A 26,668-nucleotide genomic window follows, 5' to 3' on the forward strand; every position below is an offset into this window, starting at 1 on the left:
ATAAGTTGGTATTTAGATGTGCCTATCCTTTGTTCAAGAAAACTCCCCAAATCTGCAAAGATTGGTAACCCATGAATGAAAATGAATTTAAATCATTCTTATTTGCAGTCCTGCCACACTGCCTTTGTTCTTGTTATTTTCTTTAGTAAGTAGGGTTATATTATTAAAAAATCTTTTTTGGGGGGCTCCTGGAATAAATATGTTGGTTGTATCTTAACAGACCGCTCCAGTGACATAGTGGTTAGAGCGTCTGCCTCAGATGTGGGAGGCTGTGGGTTCAATCCCCGGCCGAGTCATACCAAAGACTTACAAAAATGGTTCTAACAGCTGCATTGCTTGGTGCTCAGCATTGTGAGGTTAGTGTTAGGACTGGTCGGCCTGGTGTCAAGATAATGTGACTGGGTGAGACATCATGCTACATGTCTGTGGCATGATGCCCGAGTGCTGGACATCACTATAAACTGCCACTCTGCAGACATTGTAGTGATATGATTGAAAAATTGTTAAAGCTACATTAAAAATCCAAATCTCACACACACACACACACACAGTATCTTAACAAAACTTGGCATTTTTTAACTGAGGCACGTGTCAGTTCAAAAGTCTGCTTTTGGATTTGCTTTCCGTTCTCTCATATGTCTGTCTGTGGATCTGCCTGCTCATGAATTCTACCTTACTCTAGTATGTCTGCCTACCCATCAATGCACTACATCTTTTTTGGACATTTTAGACCATTGAGCATGTTTTATTGACTGCATGGAAGATACTTGTGTATGAGTTGAAAACGGGGGAAAACACTTAAAAGCAACATTGGACCTCTGATCTTTTTTAACCCTTTATAATGTTGGTTTATATGGTATTGTAGATGAAAATCATTCATGTGCAAGTTCTTGAACTGATACATTCTATTTTCAGCACTCCTGCCCCAGGTTATTTTGATGATGACGAGTTCCTTGACTTTATGGTGCATTACTCCCGTGGAGCCTGGCCGGCTTACACCTACTCAGATGTAAGTTGTCAAGAAAAATTCACAAATCACTCTTGTGTAAGTTGCATTCTCATAAGATGTGAACTGCTGAACTGTGTAGGTCCATAGTACATTCAAAAACTTAAAGTAAAAAAAAATATTTCAGATCTTCTTGAGCACAAAACCTTTAAATCTGCCTAAATAAATAAAATAGCCAAACCTTACCTGATCATAATATAATGGGTGGGACTACTATTACCACTAACATCCACCCCTCCCACCCCTCACAGGCTAAAATTTGTTGGTCAAAAAGCTAAAAGTTATTTTGTCACCTAGGTGACAGTTAGATAGAGTGATATCCCCTTGATACAGGGTTTGGTGCCAAATTCTGTGAATGCTTCAGTTACTACTTCCACTCATGCCAAGTAGGATGCCCTTTACAGACACAGAGTCCTCACAATCCACATACACGCATTTTGGAAGCTTTCCTCCCTTACGTAAGTTGGAGACATGTTCTCTTGGAAGGGAAGTATACACCATCTGTAAATTTCCAGCTTTTCTGTTCTTTCTTTCTTTGACAACAAAATTTCTAGTTTTTTCATGTCATCACTTTGTCACACACTTAGGCACCCTTGGTACATACATGCAAAGTCATGATTGCTTCCTCTCACATTGCTATATTTTAATATGTGTAGGTCTGGTGTGTGATATAAAAAACTCATATGATATTACCATATACTTTCTGCTACAGTAAGATACATACAGATATATTAATCTAGTATAAGCATCCACTTCATAGTTACATATTTGACACTCTACTGATTTTACCTGTATAGGCCGTCATTTGGCCTTTCCTACAGGTAACACTGTTTTACAATTGATATTATAGCATCCACTTCATAAGTATCAATAATGATGCTTCAGTACATTTATCGTGTGTACTGTAGAAAACATAGTTATATTGCTGGATTGTTTCCACCGAGGTTGGATACATACACGTCATTTTTCTATGCATAGTTTAGTTAAAGTTACTCTAAACGACTCTTTGGTGGTTTTACTCTCGTAGACATTGAATTGGCCTTTTCTCCAGGTAACTTTTTTAGAATTGATAATTTAGCATCCACTTAATAAGTATTAATAGCAAAGCTTCAAAACTCTACTGGTATGGGCAGCCACCTATTCCTTTTTACAGGTAGTTGTCATAGTGTGTTGCTCTGCATGTGTACTGTGAAGTTCATACAGCTGGATGCATGCCACACTACACCTGTATATATTGTCTGTTCTGATTTGTCAAACAGATTTAGACCATGGGCAAGACCAGACTGACAACCAATCTACGTGTGTAGCTTATTCCGGGTGCCAATCTTAGAATACATGTCAGATTTGCATATTATGGATAGAAGTCAATGGATGGCAGTACTGGGGGTGCTAAAGGGGAAGGCACACCTAGTGGGATGAGGACATCATCATTTGCATGTTAGGGTTTGATACCTTGTCACATGCTGAGGAGCACGATAGTCCTACAGTGTAAGACATTGTTTTGGGATTTGAGGTCTTACTGCTTAAATAACGGTGCTGTGTAGCATGTTCTGATGTCAACTGACATTACAACAAAAGTAAAATTTTCAGGATTATTTCGCACTTGGCAGCCATATCAGTGCTTTTCTATAAATTAAAGTCATAATGTTTCAGTCAGAATTTACTTACTCTGATGTCTTTTTTCTAATAAATTCAAATTCTCATGCAAGTAAATGGACCTGTTTTCGCATTTCATTGGCCTACATTTCAGTTGACCGGGGCCCCAAGTGGCCGAGTGGTCTAAAGCGCTCTCCATTATGGATCACTGCCATCTCACCTCTGTCTGCGTGGGTTTGAGTCTCGGATTCAACCAATGTGGGTATGTGAGAAAACTTGCCAGTAGCTTCTCGAGGGTCAGTGGGTCTTTCCGGGGATTTCCCGGGTTCTTCCTCCACCATTAATACTGGCTGCCATGTATAGCCTATTGTGTGCTGAAAATTGGCGTTAAACCCTACAACAACAACAACATTTCATTTGTTTGTAATGCGATGATTATGCCAAAATAAGGTTAAGTTGAATTATATTTTTTTAACAAATAAAAATATATTAATATCGAAGAAAGTGTTTGGATAGCTTCATTTTGTTCATGATTCTTATAATTCTTTGAACTAATTTTGGTATTCCTTGCTTCCATTGCATTCCAACCAACTGAAATGTAGGCCAACAGAACATGAAAACATGTCCATTTGCTTAATTTTAATCACACACAACAGTTATACTCGAGCGTCATTGCAATAAGATCTTTGCTTGACCTGGCATCCATGTGAATTTTCCAGCAGGCAGAACAAAACCTAGCTTTATCTGCCATTATGCCTACTGACCATGTTTAAGAGTTAATCTTGTGAATGGCTAGTATGCTGAACAGGGCTGCAAAGCACACACGTGTCACATCTTGCCTGTGCCATGACAGTACAGCACACGTGTCACATCTTGCCTGTGCCATGACAGCAACAGGAAATCTACAGCTCATGGAAAGAGATATATGCTGCTTTCCATTTCTGCTTCCACAAAGCATCATCATAAGTTCACATTCAGATCACAGCCATTATTGTTGAACATGCTTTTCAGTGGTCCAGTGGAGGAAGGCAGTAATCAGGCCTCCAAAGAGACAAATCCTCCATGGGTCCTGATTCAGAGAACTGAGTTATTTTTTGAGAATAAGGAGCAGAAAGACAGAAACGATACCCCCTCGCCCCATGGGATGCTCAGTAGGGAAGCAGTCCTAAAGGCCCTATATGCATTCAGACACTCAGTTCTCAAGGGTCACTAATGATAAGAAACAGAGCTAAGAAGATTGCTTTTGCCCCAGTTTTTCTTCATGCCAACCTCCATCCTGAAAGAAATTATGCCCTGCAATTTTTTTTATATAAAATGGGTGGCAGAGATAGTTTGGAACACATAATCACCAGGTTTTAATTAGCTTTCTACTGGTCATTGATCAGAAGAGCTTATGGGATGGCCTGTTGTCCACCTGTTGCTCAGATTTATTATCGCTACATAGAGGACTAACATGAAACATTTCTTGTGCATTCATCACATTTCTCATTTCACATTTCTCACATATTTATCAAGGTCTAAATGTCCTTAGACAAAAATGGTCTGACAGCCATTATGGCAATCCACAGCAGTTATCTTGAAAATATTTTTATCACAACTCCTCATGAATCAATTCAGTTTGGAGGTTTTCTTTAAAGATTTCATATGATGTTGGTTTGGTCCTAAATGAAAACGGTGCAGATATGCCAGCTAAGATAGACTCCAGAGAGGTTAGACTCCACAGAGGTTATCGTATAAATCATGTTATTGCAACCTCTTTTGAAAGAAAAGTCATATTAGCATGGGATTCCCACTGGAGGACTAACTATTGTGCCTGATATTGAAAATGGTGATTATGGTGACCATTTTGAAATCTTATTGCTACTTGTCCAAGATAAAAAAATACATATTGACATTGGGTTTTCACCAGAAGACTTCTTATGATACCTAGTTGGTACTAAACAAAGATACCACTCATCTGATATCCAGTAAGGCCACCATTGCTGCAGTCTTGTAAATCTTGTTGTTGCTACATCACCTAATGGAACGTGATATTGACATTAGGTTCTCACCAGAAAACTAATTATGAATTCATTATTTTCACCAAAAGTTTTCTTATTGTGTCTAGTTTGTCCTAAATGAAAATGGTGCTGATCCTAACATCCAGCATGGCTGTCACAGTGGTTAATTTGAAAATCCTATCACTACAGAATATCAGTGATAGTTCCAACACTCTGCAGTTAAAAAATGAAATTATCTTGAATTCCTGGACCTTCTTTTTATACAGTTGAGGATACGTCCTTTGAGGGATTCTAGTTCTTAATGATGCTCAGGGGAGGGACTTTACTTTCAGGGACTGCACAGAAAGGATAATCAGAGTAGTATTTCACTTCAGGACCACCTCCACATCCATGACATTCAGCTGCATCGAGATTATGATACTTAAACAACAGGTGAGATTTTTTAAGTCAAGACGAATTACCTTGCTTCACTACAGCTCCACCATGGATTCCTTGTCAGCAAGGACGAATCCAATTTTGTTCCATCTCAGCATTTCACATATTTGAGAATTAAGTTCAAAACACATGTGAACAGGTCTGTCATCTTAAGCAGCATGCTTTGAAGATCATCTGAATGGTGTCTTTAATCTGCTAAAAAAAATAGTTGGTTGGAAAAGGACTTTATGCTCGTTCAGCTTAGCAACTTCAGCCAAATCAATTATTTACATTGCAGACAGTGATACTTAGTGGCAGGAATGGAAGCAAACTGTGGTCAGCTAGGTCCAACATTTTTATAATGTCTTCTGACCTCATAATGCGGACTGATCAGAAAAATCGAGACATCTTCGTCTTCAGACTGAAGGGTAGAAATGCCCCTAAGATGTGGAATAATGAAGATAGCATGATCATAACCTCAAAGAAGGTAAGCATTTTATCTGCCATTTGTCTGATGCCATTAAAGTGATTTAAATGAACACCTCATTTCAAGTCCTTGAAAGTCTGATTTTTTGCCTAGGTCAGTGAAAGTCCTGAATTTGATAGATTTTGTTTAAAAATAAAATATGACAGTAAATTTGCTTTTAAGTCATTTATATAAGTCATTTATATAAGTCATTTATATAACATTGTATGAGGATTGGAAGTACAGTTTGAATATTTTTGTCACCTGCTAACTCATCTGCCATTTATCAGAATCCACAGGAAGTAATAAGATGTGCGTTGCATCCCATTTTTATGATTTGATTAATTACTTCACATGTTTCTGCTAAGCAGGGATATTTTATTAGCAAGAGAGTGATCATCTGGAGCATGGTATTACTTGCACATCAGTTTATCACAGTATTTTCTTCCAGTGGTACATACTGTGGTACTTTCTCACTGTAGCAGTACTTAATTTCTTTCAAAAAGAAATATATGGAAATTCTCCAGTAATCTTATTATGAATCAAAGATATTAACATCATTTTTTCATTTTACATGGCAGAATAATTCAAGAAATATATATTTTTTAAAGAGGTTGTATTCATGACAAATTAATTTTGTATATAATAAAACTTATGCAACGATTAACATTGACATTGCACATTTATTCATTGTAAGGTACTCATCATTTAGTTGTCAGTGAGAGAGGGCTGCAATTTTCTTTTGCACTGAGTATTTTCTCTTTTTTTATTTCAATATGAATAATTTTTTTCAGATAATATAATGGATATAATATGGTGTTATTTTGCTGTAAATCAGCAAGATATTTGTTTCAACTATTGACAGATATAAAAACAAACACGTGTCAGGCCCCTGTCCCAGATTAAAACTGGTCATTGAAAAAGGTTATTGAAAAGTTACTGAATTTCATTGCTTCTGATCAGTGTGAACCCTGTCAGATACATTCTTTTGAGCACTGTCAGATGCATTCTTTTGAGCACTGTCAGATGTATTATTTTGAGCCATGTCAGATATATTCTTTTGAGCGCTGTCAGATGTATTTTTGAGCCCTGTCAGATGTATTCTTTTGATCCCTGTCAGATGTATTCTTTTGAGCCCTGTCAGATGTATTCTTTTGAGCCCTATCAGATGTATTCTCTTGAGCCCTGTCAGATGTATTCTTTTGAGAAAGTGACCTTCAAACACTTCATGGTGATGGATTTAAAACTGCATAATGGATCAGAGTAAATGTTACATTCTTTATCATAGTAAATACCATGTAACTTGGGAAGACCCTTCATGAATGGGACCAAAGATCCTGGCAATTACTTAAATTAATGAAACAAGAGAAAAAGGAGTCTGTGACCACCTCCACCCTCTTGTCGCAAAAACATATGGGATAGGCAGTAATACATTGTTGCCTCACCATCAAAGCATAGCTGAGGCAGACATTTCATTTTTAGATAATGAGTTTATCTTTTTGGAGACATGACATCTTTATTACCCAATCCTAATACCTTAGGGTAGTCACTGCTACCTTGCAAATCCTGCCCTCCCAGCTTAAAAACATTTAGCTAAAAGGCTAAAAGTTATCTGCCCACCTAGGTGGTGGTCCAGTAAGTGATATCTTGGTACATGGATTGGTGCCAAATCCAATGAATATATCAGTTATTACTTCTGCTCATGCCACGTAGCACACTCTTGTCAAGAGGAACCCTGCACAAATCCTCTACCAAGTTTCTGAAAGTCCTACCCTCACAAGTTGGAGAAGTCCTCACTACAAAGGGAAGTATACTAATTTGTATTTCCATCTTTTCTTTCTTCCTATGATGAGAAAATTCTGCCTTTACATTAAAGCACTTTGCCATCACTTGCTGGTATTTATATACATGTACCTGTAGCCAATGAGACTTCACAATAGTTCTGACCATAGCATTAATTTATATGTGATTGCAAGTCTGTAGTGGGTTTCAGAAAACTCTTACTGTGTGTATAATTTCCACTATGACCAGATACAGGTAAGTTTACTATACCAATGCATTTTGCATCTGGTGCCAAGTTTCATGGATTTTCCTGTACAGGACATCACTAAGAACCTTCCTACAGGTTTTATTGTGAATTGATATAATATATTGATGCTCTGTTTCCTCCATTAGACTGTCTGCTGGCATTGTATTAATTTTACTTGACTGTATTGAATGGCATGGTCCTCTTTCTAGAGGTAAATTGTCTCAAAATGGATATTGTAGCACTTACATTTTATGGTGCTTCAGGTCATTATTTATATGCAGGTTTTTGTTTGTTTACATTTCTGTATAATTTCCTCTCAGGTCGGATAAGTGCGGATCAGTTTTTTATACATGGTTTTCTCAGTAGCATCCAGCTCATGCAGTGTTACTGTAAGTGATGCTTGAGTGATTTTTATCTGTATAGGCATCTCAATAATTTGCCTTCCTATGGGTAGTCTGTTACTAGAATTGATTTTTTGTTTCCATTTGGTTCATATAAGTACTATAAGCAATGCTCCAGTGCTTCTACCTGGATAGGCAGTCAAATTCACATGCCTACAAGTCATTTGTGACTCAGATATTTTCGTTAATTATTAATACTGATAATATTTTTCTATGGTTTCTTATAAGTTCAAAGCAGGATGCTCACTTCACTAAATATACACTGTATTGGGTCTGTTCTGTTTTGTCTTGCAGATATAGACCCAGTCTGACAACCATTCAACATGATTTTGTAATTTTCTCTGGTTGTCATTCCTGCAATACATGTCAGACTTGCCTATTATGGACAGAAGTCAGTCATAGTTTAGTGGGTGAAAACATTACTTGCACACAAGTGTTCACACTGTATCATTCCTGGGCAGCAATAAGCATCAGTTACAGTGTCTCAGAATTACGGATTGAATATGTGGATCAAACATATTGTAACCTGTCCCAACCTCAAAAACTGGACTGTGACATGCCAACCATGATGAGCATGTTCCTTCACAACCAGACTTGGCTATATAACTGATCACAAAGGACCACAACCACAATCAATCATACAGTATCAGCCACAAGAAATTAAATTTGTTCATTTCCACCATTCACATAGAGCTCTTCATGAGTATGATGTTCAGTTTAGTGCCATTATACCAACAAACCCACTTCATGAAACCAGTTCTACATGGATTAGTCTAACTCACAGTGCTGCCTGGCATTTCCTGTGGACAGTGCCCAGTCTATACAGGCACTCTTATGGACCAGTCTAACCAGATAGTGCTGCTGGGCACTTCCTGTGGAAGACGTACAGTTTATACAGACACTCTCATGGATCAGTCTTACCTGCAACAATACCTCAAAACACTTCCAGCATATGATGTCTATCTTGGGGCCTCCATTTACAAGGGACGTCTCTTTACTCACCCTCAAGCCTCTGCCACATAAGAGAATCTACTTACTAAGTGACATGTTAGAAGTAATGGGATCTGGCTTATAAAACGCTGTGTATAGTGGGTCATCATTATTGACATTCTTATCTAGCTACTTTGCAGTTAGCACAGGAGACATCGACTTCACTACCTCAACCTATAGATGATAAAATGGGCATTAGACAGGAGGCATTGACTTCACTACCTCAGCCTATAGATGATGAAATGGGCATTAGACAGGAGACATTGGCTTCACTACCACAGCCTATATATGATGAAATGGGCATTAGACAGGAGACATTGACTTCACTACCTCAGCCTATAGATGATGAAATGGGCATTAGACAGGAGGCATTGACTTCACTACCTCAGCCTATAGATGATGAAATGGGCATTAGACAGGAGACATTGACTTCACTACCTCAGCCTATAGATGATGAAATGGGCATTAGACAGGAGACGTTGACTTCACTACCACAGCCTATAGATGATGAAATGGGCATTCGACAGGAGACATTGACTTCACTACCTCAGCCTATAGATGATGAAATGGACATTAGACAGGAGATATCGACTTCACTACCTCAACCTATATATGATGAAATGGACATTAGACAGGAGATATCGACTTCACTACATCAGCCTATAGATGATGAAATGGGCATTAGACAGGAGACATTGACTTCACTACCACAGCCTATAGATGATGAAATGGGCATTAGACAAGAGACATTGACTTCACTACCTCAGCCTATAGATGATGAAATGAGCATTAGACAGGAGACATTGACTTTACTACCTCAGCCTATAGATGATGAAATGGGCATTAGACAGGAGGCATTGACTTCACTACCTCAGCCTATAGATGATGAAATGGGCATTAGACAGGAGACATTGACTTCACTACCACAGCCTATATATGATGAAATGGGCATTAGACAGGAGACATTGACTTCACTACCTCAACCTATAGATGATGAAATGGGCATTAGACAGGAGACATCGACTTCACTACCTCAACCTATAGATGATGAAATGGGCATTAGACAGGAGACATTGACTTCACTACCTCAACCTATAGATGATGAAATGGGCATTAGACAGGAGATATCAACTTCACTACATCAGCCTATAGATGATGAAATGGGCATTAGACAGGAGACATTGACTTCACTACCTCAACCTATAGATGATGAAATGGGCATTAGACAAGAGATATCGACTTCACTACCTCAACCAATAGATGATGAAATGGGCATTAGGCAGGAGACATAGACTTCACTACCTCAACCTGTAAATGGTGAAATGGGCATTAGACAGGAGACATTGAATTCACTACCTCAGCCTATAGATCATGAAATGGGCATTAGACAGGAGACATTGACTTAACTACCTCAGCCTATAGATGATGAAATGGGCATTAGATCCCTCATCATTTTTTGATCTTACTTAGATGAGTTCTGTCCTCATTATACCACCTGCTGGGTCTACAGTTCTGACGTCAGGTGAGAATTATCTATGGAAGATTAGATGGAAGATTCTACTTTCAATTGCTTCCAAAGGCTGAACAGTTATTGACGTTTTGGGACTATGTACATTGCCTATTATGAGTTCCAAGCATCTATGGGTGTATTATTTCACAAATGCCTTCTATTTTCCACCTGAATACTCATGAGTTGATTCACAATGTCAAGACCATGGGATCAACCTTGTATCCAATATTTTGTTGATCCTCAATATGTGGACCACAGCTTATATTCTTCCACCATAAATCTCAGTGGAATAAGTGGGTACATATTCATAGGAGCATCCACTTCATGACATAGAGGTACAACATCCTATAGCCATAATAGCAACTGTGACCTTACATCAGGTGGAAGAGATTCAATGCTCTCTACCCACCTTACAGCCCTATTTTGGCCCAAGGTATGCTGACAACCTCCATCATCCATTTCAACTTAATGATCAGGTTGATGGAATTTGCTAAAAACCACTGTACTTCTCAATCTCAGTTATATTTGAGGAATTTCCTAGGCAACCAACAAGGTCGCAGGGATGTCCCTAGAGTGCATGTGACTGGGAGACAGTCCCACAACTCCTGAACTAAATGTATTAGTCAGAGGGAGGTTCATCATTTCCACCAGCATTTCCATGAGACCATCCCTATCTCTTTCATGGCTGATTGGAGAAGATTTACCATGGCAACATGTAGATCCAGAAGTAGTTCCTGTGGACTCTCTATCATGTTGAGCACACATACTAAGCCTTTGGCCTCACTTCCTTCAGGTACAACACAGAACTTTTTAGATGATCCTCAGTCAACTCTGTTATACTCTTGGGTTTATGATGGAATACAACAATAGGTCATAATGCTGTCAATTGTGAAGACTGCGCAATCAATGTGGACTTTCAAGAGATGTGATTTCACGCCCCCTTCAAACGGCTTTCAGAGGTTATGTCATTCACCAACAACAGCTGCATACAACAGACTCTTTATATTTTGAAGCAGGACATGATTTTATGTACTACATTCCTTTCATTCTCAGTTTCTTGCAATGAAGAACATCTTAGATCTCATACTCTTTTAGGACTGGACTCTATGTTCAAGTAAGAAGCATGTGTTTGCTGAGAAAAGAGATTTGAATTCATACAATGTTAAGTTCTATGCCTCTTTGGAGCAATCCATCTGCTATAGTATTCATTTGTTAGCTGAGTTTTTTGGATGTATTAGTCCATGGTCGCTTTATTGGGCTCTTTTAAGAATGATAACTTTGTCCAAGCGGAGCCTGAACCTTGACAATCGGACCAACTCTCTTAGATGACAACTGTTTGAGGTTGTATCATGAAGGCACTTTGGACTCACATCAATGATACCTCTGCAAACACATCCTCCAGCAATAATGATCACTATGGATGCAAATACAGAAGGCTGTCGGGAGCAAGTCTCCTACCTTTTTGGACTGACATAGGAGTGTGGCCCTCTCAGGATCATCATCTAAATGGATGCCCTTTTTGAAAGCCTGTCATTGGTGGCCGTCAAACCTACATGGATGAGAACTGAGTTCTCATACTGCCCAATAAGTTTACTGTTGTGCCTGATCACAAACAACATAGTGGAACAAGTACTCAGACCTTTGTTTTCTTGTTTGGTATTTTCTTAAGTGGTGTCCTCAATGACAATCCAGATTTCAGTTCAACATATCCAAGGTTGGACACTGTGTTGGCAGACTCATTATTCTGCAAGCTGGGATTTATGGAATGACCTTTTCATTCCTCAGTTTCATACAATCATGCTCGATTGGATTGACTCATGATGGACATTAAAGACAAGGTGAAATGCCAACAGTCCCAACCTTTGTCGCTAAATGCAGAAACTAAAAGTATTTATGTATCTCTTCATCCAGATTCTTCTACTAAAATAGGGAATACAGGACCAACCAGGTCAATATAGGAAGGCAGTGAAATATGATCTCAGTGGCTCTCGGCTCTTTGATGAGAAACAGTTAGCACCCATCATAGTTAAACTTACTGTTCCACCATCACTAGCACACTGTGCTGTCATAGAAAAGAGGATATTGCACAGAACAAAGACCTGTCTATCTTCTATTTATTCGGATTTCATCTGGCCAGTGGCACTGGACCCTTGCCCAAGTAAACTTTTCAAGTGGATTAACCTGGCTGAACAAGACACCAATTAAACTCTTCCCAAGAGCTGAAATAGTTCACCTATCATACAAGTCCTGCTGTGTCACTACTTTGGTTGTCAGCAGGCCAGATTAGCATAGATTTCTTGGTGGACCCATCTACTTACAGTTCCAACATGATGGATCAATATTGCTCATCAGGCCCCACTTGCAAGGGCATCACCTCTCATACAAGACCTGCTTCGTCATTTGCATTATCAACAGCAGGCAGAATCAGCATGCCTTATTAGTGGACCCAAATTACATGAAGTTCTGACAAGACAGGTCATGTTCACTCATGATGATAGCCTCTTTCTTTGCCAAGAGCAGGCTCCCATCCATAGTTAACCTGACTTTTGTAATGAAATCAGTCTCTACTCTGGACACTTCAGCTCAAGACCATAAACAAGATCCAGTCTGAGCTTTGAAGTGGTATTGACAAATATCAGAGCCGTTGCATAAAGGGAGGTCATACTTATTTTTGTCACTCAGACAGGGACAGGATGATATAACACATCATTTTGTCCTCAATTAAGTGGATTTTTTGCTCTGCATATCAAGAAATAGCTCTTTGAATTATTACCATGATCATAGCATTTGTCTGAAACTGATCTCTGATATTATCCATGCCATGGAATGGAGATCTGAGTACACATTCTCCAGTTTTTACCTCCGAGATCTTTCATCCCAAAGGGCTCAACTAAATCTGGTACAATCTAAAGCTGTGGCACAACAGATCACCATTCTGGGTCATACAACAGCTTCATATGACATGGCTTCATGACTTCTGGATTTGCAGGAGGGAAAATTTTCTCTTTTGGTTGCCACTCTCCAACAGATGGAGTCTTCTCCAGTTGGGTTACCTAGAAGCTGTCTCACATGCCTTAGGGGACTGGAGATGGCATCTCCAAGGTAAGGGGATTTACCTCCCTCCACCTCTTACCTATTCTTTTAAGGACTTATGATTGGGTAATGTATTTAAAGAAGAAACTAATTTTTTCTAGTAAAATATGTTTCTGTGCAAATACTTATGCAATCATAATACACATACACCCTCCCAGCCTCCCCCACCCCCAGTTACATCCATATAGAGAGCATGCCTTCCACTCCAGTAGTAACTGATATATTCATGGGATCTAGTGCCAATTCTACCAAGGTGAGATCACTCTGCTAAACTGCCCACATATACTTAAACTGGGCAGATAACCTTTAGCCTTGTAGCTACAAGTTTTTAACCTGGGAGAGTTGGATTTGCAAGGTAGTAGTGGTTCTCCTAAAGTATTATGATTAGGTAAGTATTTGTGAAGAAACAATTTACTAGAAAAAAATTAGTTTTCCAGTTTTTCTTCTATGTACATTCAAAAAACTTGATGGGTGTATTTATTCTGCAAAAGGTCATCCTAGTGACCTACTTTTTATAATCCAATAACTTTGCTGGGAATTTTGAATAAGTGTTATCAGAGCAGAAAAAACACACCATTCAGTGTAAATCTTATTGAGGGCTCTTTCAAGATCCAGTGTGTACATTCTTACTGAGGGCCATGTTATCTCAAGTTTCACTATATGAATTCTTTATGAGGGCTATGTGATCTCAAGTTTCACTATATGAATTCTTATTGAGGGCTGTGTTTTCTCAATTCCACTGTACAAATTCTTATTGATGGCCACATTTTCTCATTTCACTGTATGAATTGTTATAGGATGCAGTGTCACCATGGACATGGTATTTGCAATGTTTGAACCATTAAATTGTTATAGACTCAATATAATACAGTTTTACAGGAATACCAAGAAAAGAAATATTCTTATTTGTGGGATATTGTGCATAAGATTACTTTTGAAAGATGACTCATCTCAGTAATAGGTTGACACGTGTTACATTAAGATTACTTTTGAAGATGACACATCTCAGTAATAGGTTGACACATGTTACATTAAGATTACTTTTGAAGATGACACATCTCAGTAATAGGTTGATGCATGTTAATCCAGAATAAGATACAATAAAATTGGGTCATGATCAGTATAAAAGACAGAATTACCTTTCAAAAATATTTTTTTTATGCAGGATAAGAGTATGATATGAAATAAATACTTATTCATACGTTGCTTTAAGTGTCATTTTCATTCATGTCTTCAAAAATAAGTTTTAAAAAAAAGAATACATTCAAGGAAACTAAAATATAAGCTAATTGTAAATAAATTAAGAGCAGATTTGTTTATACTTTAACATAATATTGAAATAATATTATCTTCAAAAATATCTTTAATAAAGTGAATATAAAATAACTTTCCCAAGGGAAGTGTGAAATATAATTTTTGGCTTGGAGGAATGAGGTCTATGACATGCTTTATTAGTTGTGTTCCTAATAATATGCATTTTTCTATATTTAGCTAGGTAGGCTATTTTGGTGGCCTTGAAAAAGTCAAGTTGTATAAGGGACCAAACTCAAATTATAATCCTAAGTTGAAATATTTACACTCAGAGCTGTTACCTCTCTTGGCATTGTCTTCCAGCTTATTTGTACTATTTACAACAATACATCATTTCAATAGTAAATACTTCTAAAAAATAATTTCATAAACATTTCCTTTCAAAATATTTTAAATTTTTTAATAAATTCTCCACTGAGAAATTCAGAAAGAACATACTTGAAACATTTATTTCAGATTATATATATTTATCATTTGCTTATGATCTTAACAAGAACATGAAAATCTTTATCTCAGAGTTTATGCTTGCCCAATCATCCAATTTGATGTACCATATTGTCAGATCTCACAATTTATGCTTGCCCCATCATCCAATTTGATGTACCATATTGTCAGAGCTCACAATTCATGCTTGTTCCATCATCCAGTTTGATGTACCATATCATCAGATCTCACAGTTCATAATTGTGCCACCTTGCAGTTGGATGTACCATATTGTCTGATCTCACAGTTTATACTTACCCCATCATCCAGTTTTGATGTACCATATTGTTAGAACTCTCCAAGCCATCAGTATTCTAAGTACTTTGATTTCTGAAGGACTAATGTAAAATTATGCAAGAATATCTCACTTCTTTGTATTGTCAGAGGAGATCTTTTTCAATATAATTAATCATCTGTATGATTAGTATAGTGTTGGTCACTTAATTAGTGAGACAGTAATAAATGTTGGTTCAGTTGTAGTTCTGACACATGGATTTGTGTATGCAGTATGGCCCCATCATTCTCAACTAAAGCAGAATGCAATTTCACTTTCAGAACACTTGAGGCAGGGTAAAACACTTTTGAGGCAAAACTGCTTGTTGGTTAGGCAGTAATTACAACACTTTGCTGTGAGGATTTCCTTCTTTTTTGCCATAAAGCAATTTCAGATGTGTAAATTCCATCCATTTTTTCATAAGACATGGATGATGCAAAATGAAAGCAATTGATACATGTGAAATATTGATTTATTTTGAGATTCAGCTTTCATATTGGCAGTTTCATTATAAGGGCAACTGGGTACACTGATTGGGCAACAGATTGTACTGTTGGGATAATAGGGTGCACTGCCAGAGCAACTGGGTGCACTGATTGGGCAGTGTTATATGCTGTTAGAAGGGCAGGTTTCCTCTCCATGCCATTTACCTCCAGGAACAACCATTAATAACAGTTGTCTGAATAGGATCTGTGGTTTCCTTCTTGTTCTATAGTTTCCTCCAGCTGACAGCACAACACTGCACACCATCGTCTTAGCCATTAAAAATACTGTAAACTTGCCACTTTTTGTTGGCTGACAGTTTTCTTTAATTTTTGGCTGATATGAACCAAACTTTGAAGAACCGATGAATCTGTCTGTTGAAGCTGTATAAACCTTTTTGAATTGGCAAGTTTATATACTGATGAGGAAGTAATTTTTCACAAAACCACAGAAATGTAGTCCAAAAATAATAACAGTATGTATTATAAGTTGTCATAACATCAGGTGCAGTTAACATATGGTGTGGGGCCCCGAGTGGCCGAGTGGTCTAAAGCACTCTCCATTACGGATCACTGCCATCTCACCTCTGTCTGCATGGGTTCAAGTCTCGGATTCAGCCAATGTGGGTATGTGAGAAAGCTTGCCAGTAGCTTCTCGTGGGTCGGTGGTTCTTTCTGGGGTTTTCCCGGTTCTTCCTCCACCATTAATACAGGCCATCATGTATAGCCTATCGTGTGCTGAAAAATGGCGTTAAACCCTACAACAACAACAACAACAACAACAACATATGGTACATTAAATGCCCATGGGATCTATGAGTGAATATCCAGTATTTGAATATTCAGAATTTCACTATATTAGCATACAACCCATATGAGTCAGACTGTTCATATCTACTTTTTTCACTGTATTTTTACTTCAATATATTATATGTATTACTGACAGAGGAGACATGTGGAAGAGGATGACGGAAAACACATCAATATGCCACCGGGATTCAACAAGGAAGAGAGACGTAAGTCTATCTTTTTCTTTATTTTATTTATGTTTTCAGTATAATATTTGCACTGCTTACTTAAATAACTGTTTTCAGTTTAATATTTGCACTGTGTATTTAACTGCTTTCAGTGTAATATTTGCACTGTGTACTTAAATAACTGTCTTCAGTGTAATATTTGCACTGTGTACTTTAACTGTTTTCAGTGTAATAGTTGCACTGCATACTTTAACTGTTTTCAGTGTAATATTTTCTCCGTCTGCTAAAATAACTATTTTCTGGGTCAATTTCATGAGTTTAAAGTTATAATAAGCAAATGCCAAAATAGTCATCAGCAGTGTCTACATCACTTGTATCAGGCACATAGCCAGACCAGATGATGCAAATATAGAATGAAGAAGGCATTCCCCTCATAATATAGCGAAAAACAATGTGATTGTGTATATTCATTGTACACACTGGTCATGAAATAATGGAGTAATTTTACTCATATCAAGGTTGATTGCAATACAAGTCATTAAAATAATTGGTTTGAAATGCATTATTGTTTTTCTTGTAAAAAATTTAATATACAGTTGCATATCTGCGTATAGTCTGCTATACCCCTGTACATGTACATGTGACAAGATTTTCCTCTGCACCGAGTTACATCTGTATTAATTATCAGTATGTCACTGATGGCAAAGCTTTTGTAAAATCCACTTTTGAGACTGATTTAGCAAACAAAGGTATGGTAACAAATCATTATGCATGCTTAGTGAGAAGTTTTTAAGTAATCAGACTGTTTAGGCAAGTTATAATTACTGCTTCCTTCCCGTGAGGCAAGTTGGAACACAGACATATGCAGTAAACATTAGATATTTTTGTTTGTTTTTGACCACAAAGAAGGATGTACTTTTATTATGTCATGTGCTTGCATTATGTCAAATGCATTGTTGAGTTTGCAGGTAGCAAGATTTAGGTATCTCTTTTCTGGCAGATACAGTGGTGGTAGCAATGCTCACTTTATCTTGAGTCTGTTATGATTCTTTTTCCGTGTTAAAATTGTAGAAAACTCTATGATATACATCATCATGCTGTCAGTGGATGAGATGTAAAGTTCCACTGAACCCTAGTTAAACATATTGAATTAACTTTTCTTCCAAAGCTTACAGAATAATGGGTGGACTGCGTGTCCCAGCACATCTTAGGGGTTCTTCCTAAGCTTACAGAATAATGGGTGGACTACGTGTCCCAGCACATCTTAGGGGTTCTTTCTAAGCTTGCAGAATAATGGGTGGACTACATGTCCCAGCACATCATAGGGGTTCTTCTTAAGCTTTTACAGAATAATGGGTGGACTACGTGTCCCAGCTCATCTTAGGGGTTCTTCCTAAGCTTTTACAGAATAATGGGTGGACTACATGTCCCAGCACATCTTAGGGGTTCTTTCTAAAAACTTTTACAGAATAATGGGTGGACTACGTGTCCCAGCACATCTTAGGGGTTCTTTCTAAGCTTTTACAGAATAATGGGTTGACTACGTGTCCCAGCACATCTTAGGGGTTCTTTCTAAGCTTTTACAGAATAATGGGTGGACTACGTGTTCCAGCACATCTTAGGGGTTCTTTCTAAGCTTTTACAGAATAATGGGTGGACTATGTGTCCCAGCTCATCTTAGGGGTTCTTTCTAAGCTTTTACAGAATAATGGGTGGACTACGTGTCCCAGCACATCTTAGGGGTTCTTTCTAAGCTTTTACAGAATAATGGGTGGACTACATGTCCCAGCACATCTTAGGGGTTCTTTCTAAGCTTTTACAGAATAATGGGTGGACTACGTGTCCCAGCACATCTTAGGGGTTCTTGATACATTATTCACTCTGAAGAAATAGAATGTCCCCTAACATGTAAAGGACAAGGTTGGTTAAGGACTAATTTTGTCCCCCAAATTAGTAATAAGTTAAAGTGTTTATAAGAGTATTTGTTATGGCTTAATATACCATATCAGTACATATTCACTGCAACATATTTACACAGGATATAATGAAACACTGTGAAATGAACAGTTCATTTTGTTCCTAAGCAGGCATATGTGAATCCAAATCCTCAAATTTTGCTAGATTTCTGTATTTTTAGAGTCATTACAACCTTCCAGAGCAATTAGGACCAGAGCTTATGGTGATAACCTGCTGTCTGTTGTCCTTCTGTCAGCCCTTGTCCATCATCCATCCATTCATCAGCATAAGTTTTTTTTTATTGCTGCTCCACTTAAGCTTCATTGATGATTACTATGAAACTTTACGTACAGTCTTTCCAAGGTCAAGTTAATCCTTAATGAAAATGATACTGCTCAGACAACCATGTTGAAAATCTTATTGCTTCTTTTCCTGAATGGATGGTTATATCAAAATAGGGTTTTCACTAAAAGACTTCATATGATGATTAATTGGTCGTAAATGCAAATAGTGTCAGTCCAACTTCCAATATGGCTACAATTGCAGCCATTTTGAAAATATTGTTCTCACTACTTCTGGTAAAAAGAAAGTCATAATGGCATAGGGCTTTTAGCAAAAGACAGATTATGATGTTTAATTGGTCCTAAATGAAACTGATGCTAATATGTTGTCAAATATGGCCACCATGGCAGCATCTTGAAAATCTTGTTATTGCTACTTCTCCTCAATGGAAAGTTTTATTGACATGGGGTTTTCACCAGAGGACTTTGTGTGATGTCTAGTTTGTTAAATGATGCTGATTTGACATTCAGTATGGCCACACAGTAGCCATCTAGAAAATCTTGTTATAACTAATTGAGAAGCATCATCATATTGACATATGGTTTTCACCAAAAGACTTTTAAAAGGTCCTAAATGTAAATGGTGCCAGTTTTGTATCATATTTGGCTGCTGTGGTCATGTTGGCATGCATTTTTCACCAAAAGTCTTATAACAATGTCCATTTGTGCTAAATGAAAATAATGCTAATCTTACATCCAGTACTGCCACCATAGAAGCTAATTTGAAAATCTATCACTCAAGAATATCAGAGATGATTTAAATGCTCAGTTGTTGAAATGGTCATATCCAAATGCCTTTAATTTCATTTCAGGCATTTGAATATCATTTCCTTTGAAGGACTTATATTTTACAGAAGACATTTTTTATAACCCCCTAGCACATATGCAAATATCTTGCATGTTATTTGCATTCACCCCAAGCAATGCTGCAATTGTAATTGCAATCAGTAGAGATCTTATTAGCTTACAATTAAAATAAATAAAAGAATGAAGCCATTTATGCTCATATTCTGTTGTGAGACTCATCTGTCACAGTGGAAGAATAGTAAGAACTCCTGAAATAAAAACAAGTTAATACTAAGTAATGTTTTGTTTGTTTTGTTAGGATATTAATATTAAAATAATAGATACAGTTTAGCAGAGTGTCCTCAACATCAAGCTGCACTATATGAATAGCTTTAAATTAAATACTGGAATCAGACGTGTCAGTTGAGTTTACAACATGATGGATGTGTGCCATGAATGATATTGCAGGAAGGCTTTTTTCTTACTGGTTTTTAACGCAGACTTGGTTTGCTTGCTGTTTTATGACACAGCAATATTCAATGTTTTTTTTAATACTGAAGCAATTGAAGTAAAGTGCCCAGGGACAAATGGTAGCCAACCTAGACAGATATGATGATAGGATTGGATCCTGCACATTTTTGGTCACAAGTCAGGTGTTCAAGCCTATGAGCCACCACAGCTGTCTGTTTAACATTGCAATGAAACTTAAATCATTTAAAAATAATTTTTGATTCCCATTGTCCAGTTCATACCTTTTTGTAAAATTAAATCTTACTAAACAGCTTAATGGCATAAATATGATCAAAATATAATTCCTCATTTTAAATTTAGTGAATCATTTATGGATATGCCTTGTCAAAGAGAACTACATGAAAAAGTTTTTTTTATCAACATGCCATTTACATGGAACCTGATGATGAACCACTACAGGACCTGTTAACTGTAATTAATCTGTTCCAGCATGTGTTCAAAATTTAGTAGCTAAACATATTTCCAAGTATCAAGTTTCAATTCTGTGAGGCATTTTTAAGTGTAAAATTGAAATTTGGGATTGAAGTTTGTTTTGATGTTCAGAGTTGAAGGGTTTTGGTTTCCTGAGGAAATAAAATGATGATTTTTAAAAGGAAAATTTTGGGCAAATTGGTGGTTATGTATGCATCATCAAGTCATTATGTTTTGCATTTAACTCATGAAATTTGATTGGTGTATTTATCATAACAATACTACTCATAGTTTAAAGGAGGTCACAGTAACCTACTTTCATGTTCTTTTGGCTTGCTACATATTTGGAATATGTCTCAGTGGAGAAATCAAGACATGGCAGTCCACAGACATCTTGTTACTTAAGAAAATAGCTTAGATCCTGAACTGCTGCATTAAACAAAAAGCAGATGCATGGGTCTTTGTTGTTTGCATTTGAGTTAGCATTATAAGTGTCGGTCTTCCACTAAGAATTTTTACTAAGTCCTCCAAGAATGACAAAATTTTGTCAAAAATAAGTCCCTATTTCAAGGATAATGTGGGGGCCGTGAGTGACAGAGTGTTCTAAAGCGCTCTCCATTATGGATCACTGCCACCTCACCTCTGTCTGTGTGGGTTCGAGTCATGGATTCATCCAATGTGGGTATGTGAGAAAGCTTGCCAGTAGCTTCTCGTGGGTTGGTGGTTCTTTCTGGGGTTTTCCTGGGTTCCTCCTCCACCATTAATACTGGCCGCCATGCATAACCTATCGTGTGCTGAAAAATGGCATTAAACCCTACAACAGCAACAATAACAAGGATGATGTGCTGTTCTAGTCTGATTTTCTGGGTCCATGCAGATTTGAAATTTTAGGGTTTTAGCCATCATAGGAAGCAAACAATCAAGGTGCAGGAAAGAGAGATGCATTAGTCTTCTGAAATGAGAGGCATCCATTAGCATAATTCATTGTTCTAGCCCTTTCAAGAAAATAATAAAAATTTTCTGTTCATTCCCCAGTTTGATTTTCATTTGATTGTAATGCACTATATAGGTTGTTTAACTAAGTTGATGGAACAGAAGACAAATTCATTGGCCATAGAGCTTACTTCATTGCTAATTCAAGCTTCTTGGTAACTGACGGGTTTTCAATTTTCTTTATGAACTGCCAAAGAGAAAATGCATTCAGATATGAACTGGTCTGAACGCTGGAAAAGGTCATTGTTCAGCCAGTGTCTACATACAAAACTCACAATGGATCATATGGCTATTCAGCAGGCACAATCATACAATCTGGAACCTTGCTATTATGGACACAAGTGTTCAGTAGGCAAAACAATGCATCTGAAAAAAAACTAAAATAGCATGTACAACATGTATGTGACACACATTGATCATTAATGTGTGCATTCCTGATTCCATATTTATTGCTATCTGCTCTTCCTGCAGTATTTACAATAGGGACTTTAAACAATTGCGTATGATTATGGATGGGTTGCAGACATGTTCAGGAGGCCTCAGTTTTGATCACCTGAAAAAGGGTGTCAGGTGATGGGGGCACTCAAACTCTTTGCTATGCAATGGAAAATCATTTGCTTTAATGACAATGGATCCATCAAACCATCTTTTAAGGGTTTGCCCTATTGTCAAGAGCCCCTGTTGCTACTTACATCTGCAAAAATCAAATAAGTGCTGATGTTAGAGTGGTGGAAATTGTTCAAAACCTGAACCCCTGGGTATTTTGTTCCAGGCTGTTTTTGGTGCTAAAGGCCTAAGGCATGCATGGCCAGTCACAAATCTTAGCTAAAGCTCTATCAACCATCAGGCATCATGGTTAGGGTCTGTCTCTTTCGAGAACATTGCTTTACAATCATTTTGACAGTTTCTTCTATTCTCTCAAAGAATCACGTCTCAGACCAGGAACTGATTCACCTATTGGGTCTCCTTAATGCGGCAGCAGATCATATCTTGTGCCACCAGTGTATGAGACCATTGCAGATGATTCTCTGGATCCATTGGTGACCAAAGCTTCTCCCACTAGATCAAGTGATTGCTGTTTTGGGATACATCAGTTCCATATCAGCAAATTGGAGAGACTCAAATGGTTTATGACAGATATACCCTTGCTGATTCAGCTGCCAGGAATTATGATACTAGCATGACAAAGATGTTATAAGATCTGCCACCTTTAGAAGCATTCATTCATTAAACAATTTCCTGGCGATGAAGGCCATAGTGAAAAAAAAAAAACCATGTCAGTCATGGCATGAGACACAATCTGGAAGGAGCATTTTCATCCTCCACTATGATAAGTTGCATCAGAAGGCTCTGTCAGCTTTCTGGTTTGGGATTTTCTCAGGTGATGTCATAAACACATCAGCATGAAAGTTCACCACATTCCAAACAGACAGTTTACTGGAAGAATCAGCTATTTTAAACCAAATGGTTTGTTTACTCCTCAACATTCAGATGAATCTCTACCTGCTGTGGTCAACTACTCATGGACCTAAATTTGACAAGATGGAATGCAAAACTGTTAATCCCAGATCCAAAAAACTCAGTTGATGCTCTTTCCTTGTTTGGATTCCCTTCTACCTCTCTGATCCCCAAAGTCATGCTGAAAGCAAGGGAATTAATGTGCTTTCTAGTCCCCACAATGGGAAAAATCACTGATCAAGAATTTATTAAGAGCTGAAATTCCCAGCAAAATGTTGTTTTTTCCCCCACCTATCTGAGCAACCTCAAATGTGGATGTTTCAAATGAAGCAAAATTTTGAGTCAAGTTAGCCCGCATGGGAAGACAGTTCTCAGAACAAGTGATGAACAGAATTACATGGGCAAGAAGGTCCATCACTGAGAAAGTATACAAAGGGAATTGGACTTCACTCCATTAAAAGCCTAGATACCACAAGTAACTAACTTTCTCCTTTGGCTCTTTGAATAGAAAGGGTTAGCCAACATCACTATAAAAGGTTATCATACCTTGATCTCAGAAACATTTCATCATCTTGGAACAGAGGCAGTAGAACAAATCAGAAACCTATCTTGTGGCAATCATTGATTAACTTGACTATTTGACTCCTTATTCAAAATAGTTTTCACCGCTCCGGTGGATTTCTGGTTAGAGTGTCCTCCTTGGATAAGAGAGGTCATGGGTTCGATCCCCGGTTGAGTCATACCAAAGACTTACAAAAATGGTACTAACAGCTGCCTCGATTGGCGCTCAGCATTAAGGGGTTAGTGTTAGGACTGGTCGGCCTGGTGTCAGGATAATGTGACTGGGTGGGACATCATGCTACATGTCTGCGGCATGATTCCCCAGTGTTAGACATCACTATAAACTGCCACACTGCAGACATTGTAGCAATATGACTGAAAAATTGTTAAAGCTACATTAAAAACTGCAAATTACACACACACTACCATAGTTTCCAACATACCATACATGTATCCAGGTTAATCAGTGCAAAATGGCTTGTTAGCAGGACAAAACTTCATTCACTTGTCACTTGAGTAAACAAATGTCTTGCAATTAATGTTTATATTGATTATTGTGAAAGAATGTTATGATGGAAATCGGAAAAGGTTTGTTACTTTGTTTGCACTATGCTTGCAATAGACGGTCAAAATAGTCCATGAATCAGGATAAAGGCCTTGTGTGAGGTAGAGCTATCCTGCACCGATGTTCCACACTAAAAACATGATTGTACACATATAAAAATGTGAGAAAATATAACTGACATTAAGCTGTATCATCCTACGTATAATGGGTTATTCATTTGGCACTTAAAGAACTAAGTCATAAACATCTAACACATATCAGCTCATGGTAGTCATCACTGGCCTAGAATTCCTAACTGATATTATCCAAATGGTGGGATGGAGGCAGAAATTACTTTTTTCAGCTTTGAATTTGGAACCTTTCATTACAAAGGACTTATGTTGATCTGGAGGGACCTATAGTACAACAGGCTTCCTTCCAAGGTCATTCAGAAGCGTTGTAATTGTGCCCATTCCATTTTTGCCAAATTGTTTTTATTGAAAAAAATTCCCTTCAGGCCATATTCAGGCATATCTTAATGCTAACTCTAGTCAGTGCCTCCCATGCGGTTTGAAGCTATTCCATGTACATTAAGGGATCGGAGATTGAGCCTTTGCTGGGGTAAAAGGATGTAACTCCTATCACTTCTTACCTAGCCTCCTTATATATATTATCAGGAGGTGTATTTGAAGAAATCAATTTTTGGAGTAAAATTTTGTTTCTTTGATAATACATGATCATAATATAGCAAAGACCATAAAACCTCCTGGCAGTTACAATTTAAAACTTGACGTAGCATACGTATCCACATCAGTAGAAATTTAAGTATAGATGGGATTTGGTTCCAGTCCAGTGGAGATCACTCTTGTCTAACTTCCATCATGATGGGCAGGTGAATTTTAGCTCATTTGTTGCTAAAATCTTGCTTTAGAGAGCTGGATTAGTGAGGTGGTCATTTTAGCTGTATTGTATTATGATCATTTAAGTATTATCATGGAAACATATTTTACCCATAAAATTGTTTTTTGCCACAGGTCAAAGAAAAAAATATGCGCAAACAAACCAGGTTTTTACAGTTAGATTCTAGCCTCCCAGAGAATGTGAATTCTCCCATATGATGACTTGCTATATGGTTTTTCTTTTTATTTACAGTAAAGGCTATAAAGAAAGATTATGAGAGCAGACACATGAAATGTTCAGATTTGAACCCAAGTATAGGAGAGGTATTCATGATTGACAGGACTACACCACATGATGGAATTCGTATCAAAGTGGAACCTTACGAGCCATTAATATACAGTGAGTTTAAAATACAAACAATATGCAAATAAATTTGCATTGTTTTTCTAAGGGCTTCGACATTTATTTCATATCCTGCATTGAGAAATTGGCATTATATATATATATATATATATATATATATATATATATATATATATATATATATATATATATATATATATATATATATTGTGCATTGTGCATCATGGAATAAATTTGTTCTGCACAACTTAGTTGGGTCACTATGGCCCACTTTTAAGGGTTTATTAAACACTGCATACAAATTTTGTCTGGGCTCTGATTTCAGCACCTCTTTGCTTGTTGCAACCTACATGATAAATTGCAGTGAGGGAGAATCTTAAGATGAATTTTTGTTATGCACCAAGTCTTGGTCACTGTGACCTTCTTTTAAAGGTTTATTGAACATTACTTAAAAATGCTATTGGTTATAATTGTGTATTGTATACCATGATTAGATTGTGTCTTTTACTTGCAATTTATGGAACTGATTGGGAAATTTAGATTTAAAAGTAATCCTTTCAGACATCTGAGGTGTTTTGGAGAAATCCAAGAGAAAAACTAAATAAAATCTAATGAATCTGTGGAATTATTTTGCATAGATAGAACAGATGTAAGTGTGACTGTTGCTGCGACATTTCATTCATGTCCTGCATTCAGAAATTGGCATTATTTGGAGTAAAAGGCAGAAAGAATGGTTTCTTGAAATCAATAAACTAGAGGCTAAAATCTATCAGTTGCTACTAAAAATCAGCA

General features: G+C 37.4%; 1 protein-coding gene across 1 annotated transcript in view; it reads left to right on the top strand.

The window, feature by feature from the left end:
* LOC149806025 (uncharacterized) overlaps positions 1 to 26,668 on the top strand; it is a 91,090-nt gene that overhangs the window by 47,974 nt on the left and 16,448 nt on the right. Inside the window, exons 9-12 of the mRNA XM_089950874.1 lie at positions 916 to 1,009; positions 5,315 to 5,503; positions 17,002 to 17,071; positions 25,766 to 25,912. Coding sequence (XP_089807000.1) covers positions 916 to 1,009; positions 5,315 to 5,503; positions 17,002 to 17,071; positions 25,766 to 25,912 — 500 coding nt within the window. The remainder of the gene's footprint in view (positions 1 to 915; positions 1,010 to 5,314; positions 5,504 to 17,001; positions 17,072 to 25,765; positions 25,913 to 26,668) is intronic.

This window comes from Sinohyriopsis cumingii, chromosome 2, assembly GCF_028554795.1.
Source record: "Sinohyriopsis cumingii isolate HCF-2022 chromosome 2, ASM2855479v2, whole genome shotgun sequence".
Taxonomy (NCBI): Eukaryota; Metazoa; Mollusca; class Bivalvia; order Unionida; family Unionidae; genus Sinohyriopsis; species Sinohyriopsis cumingii.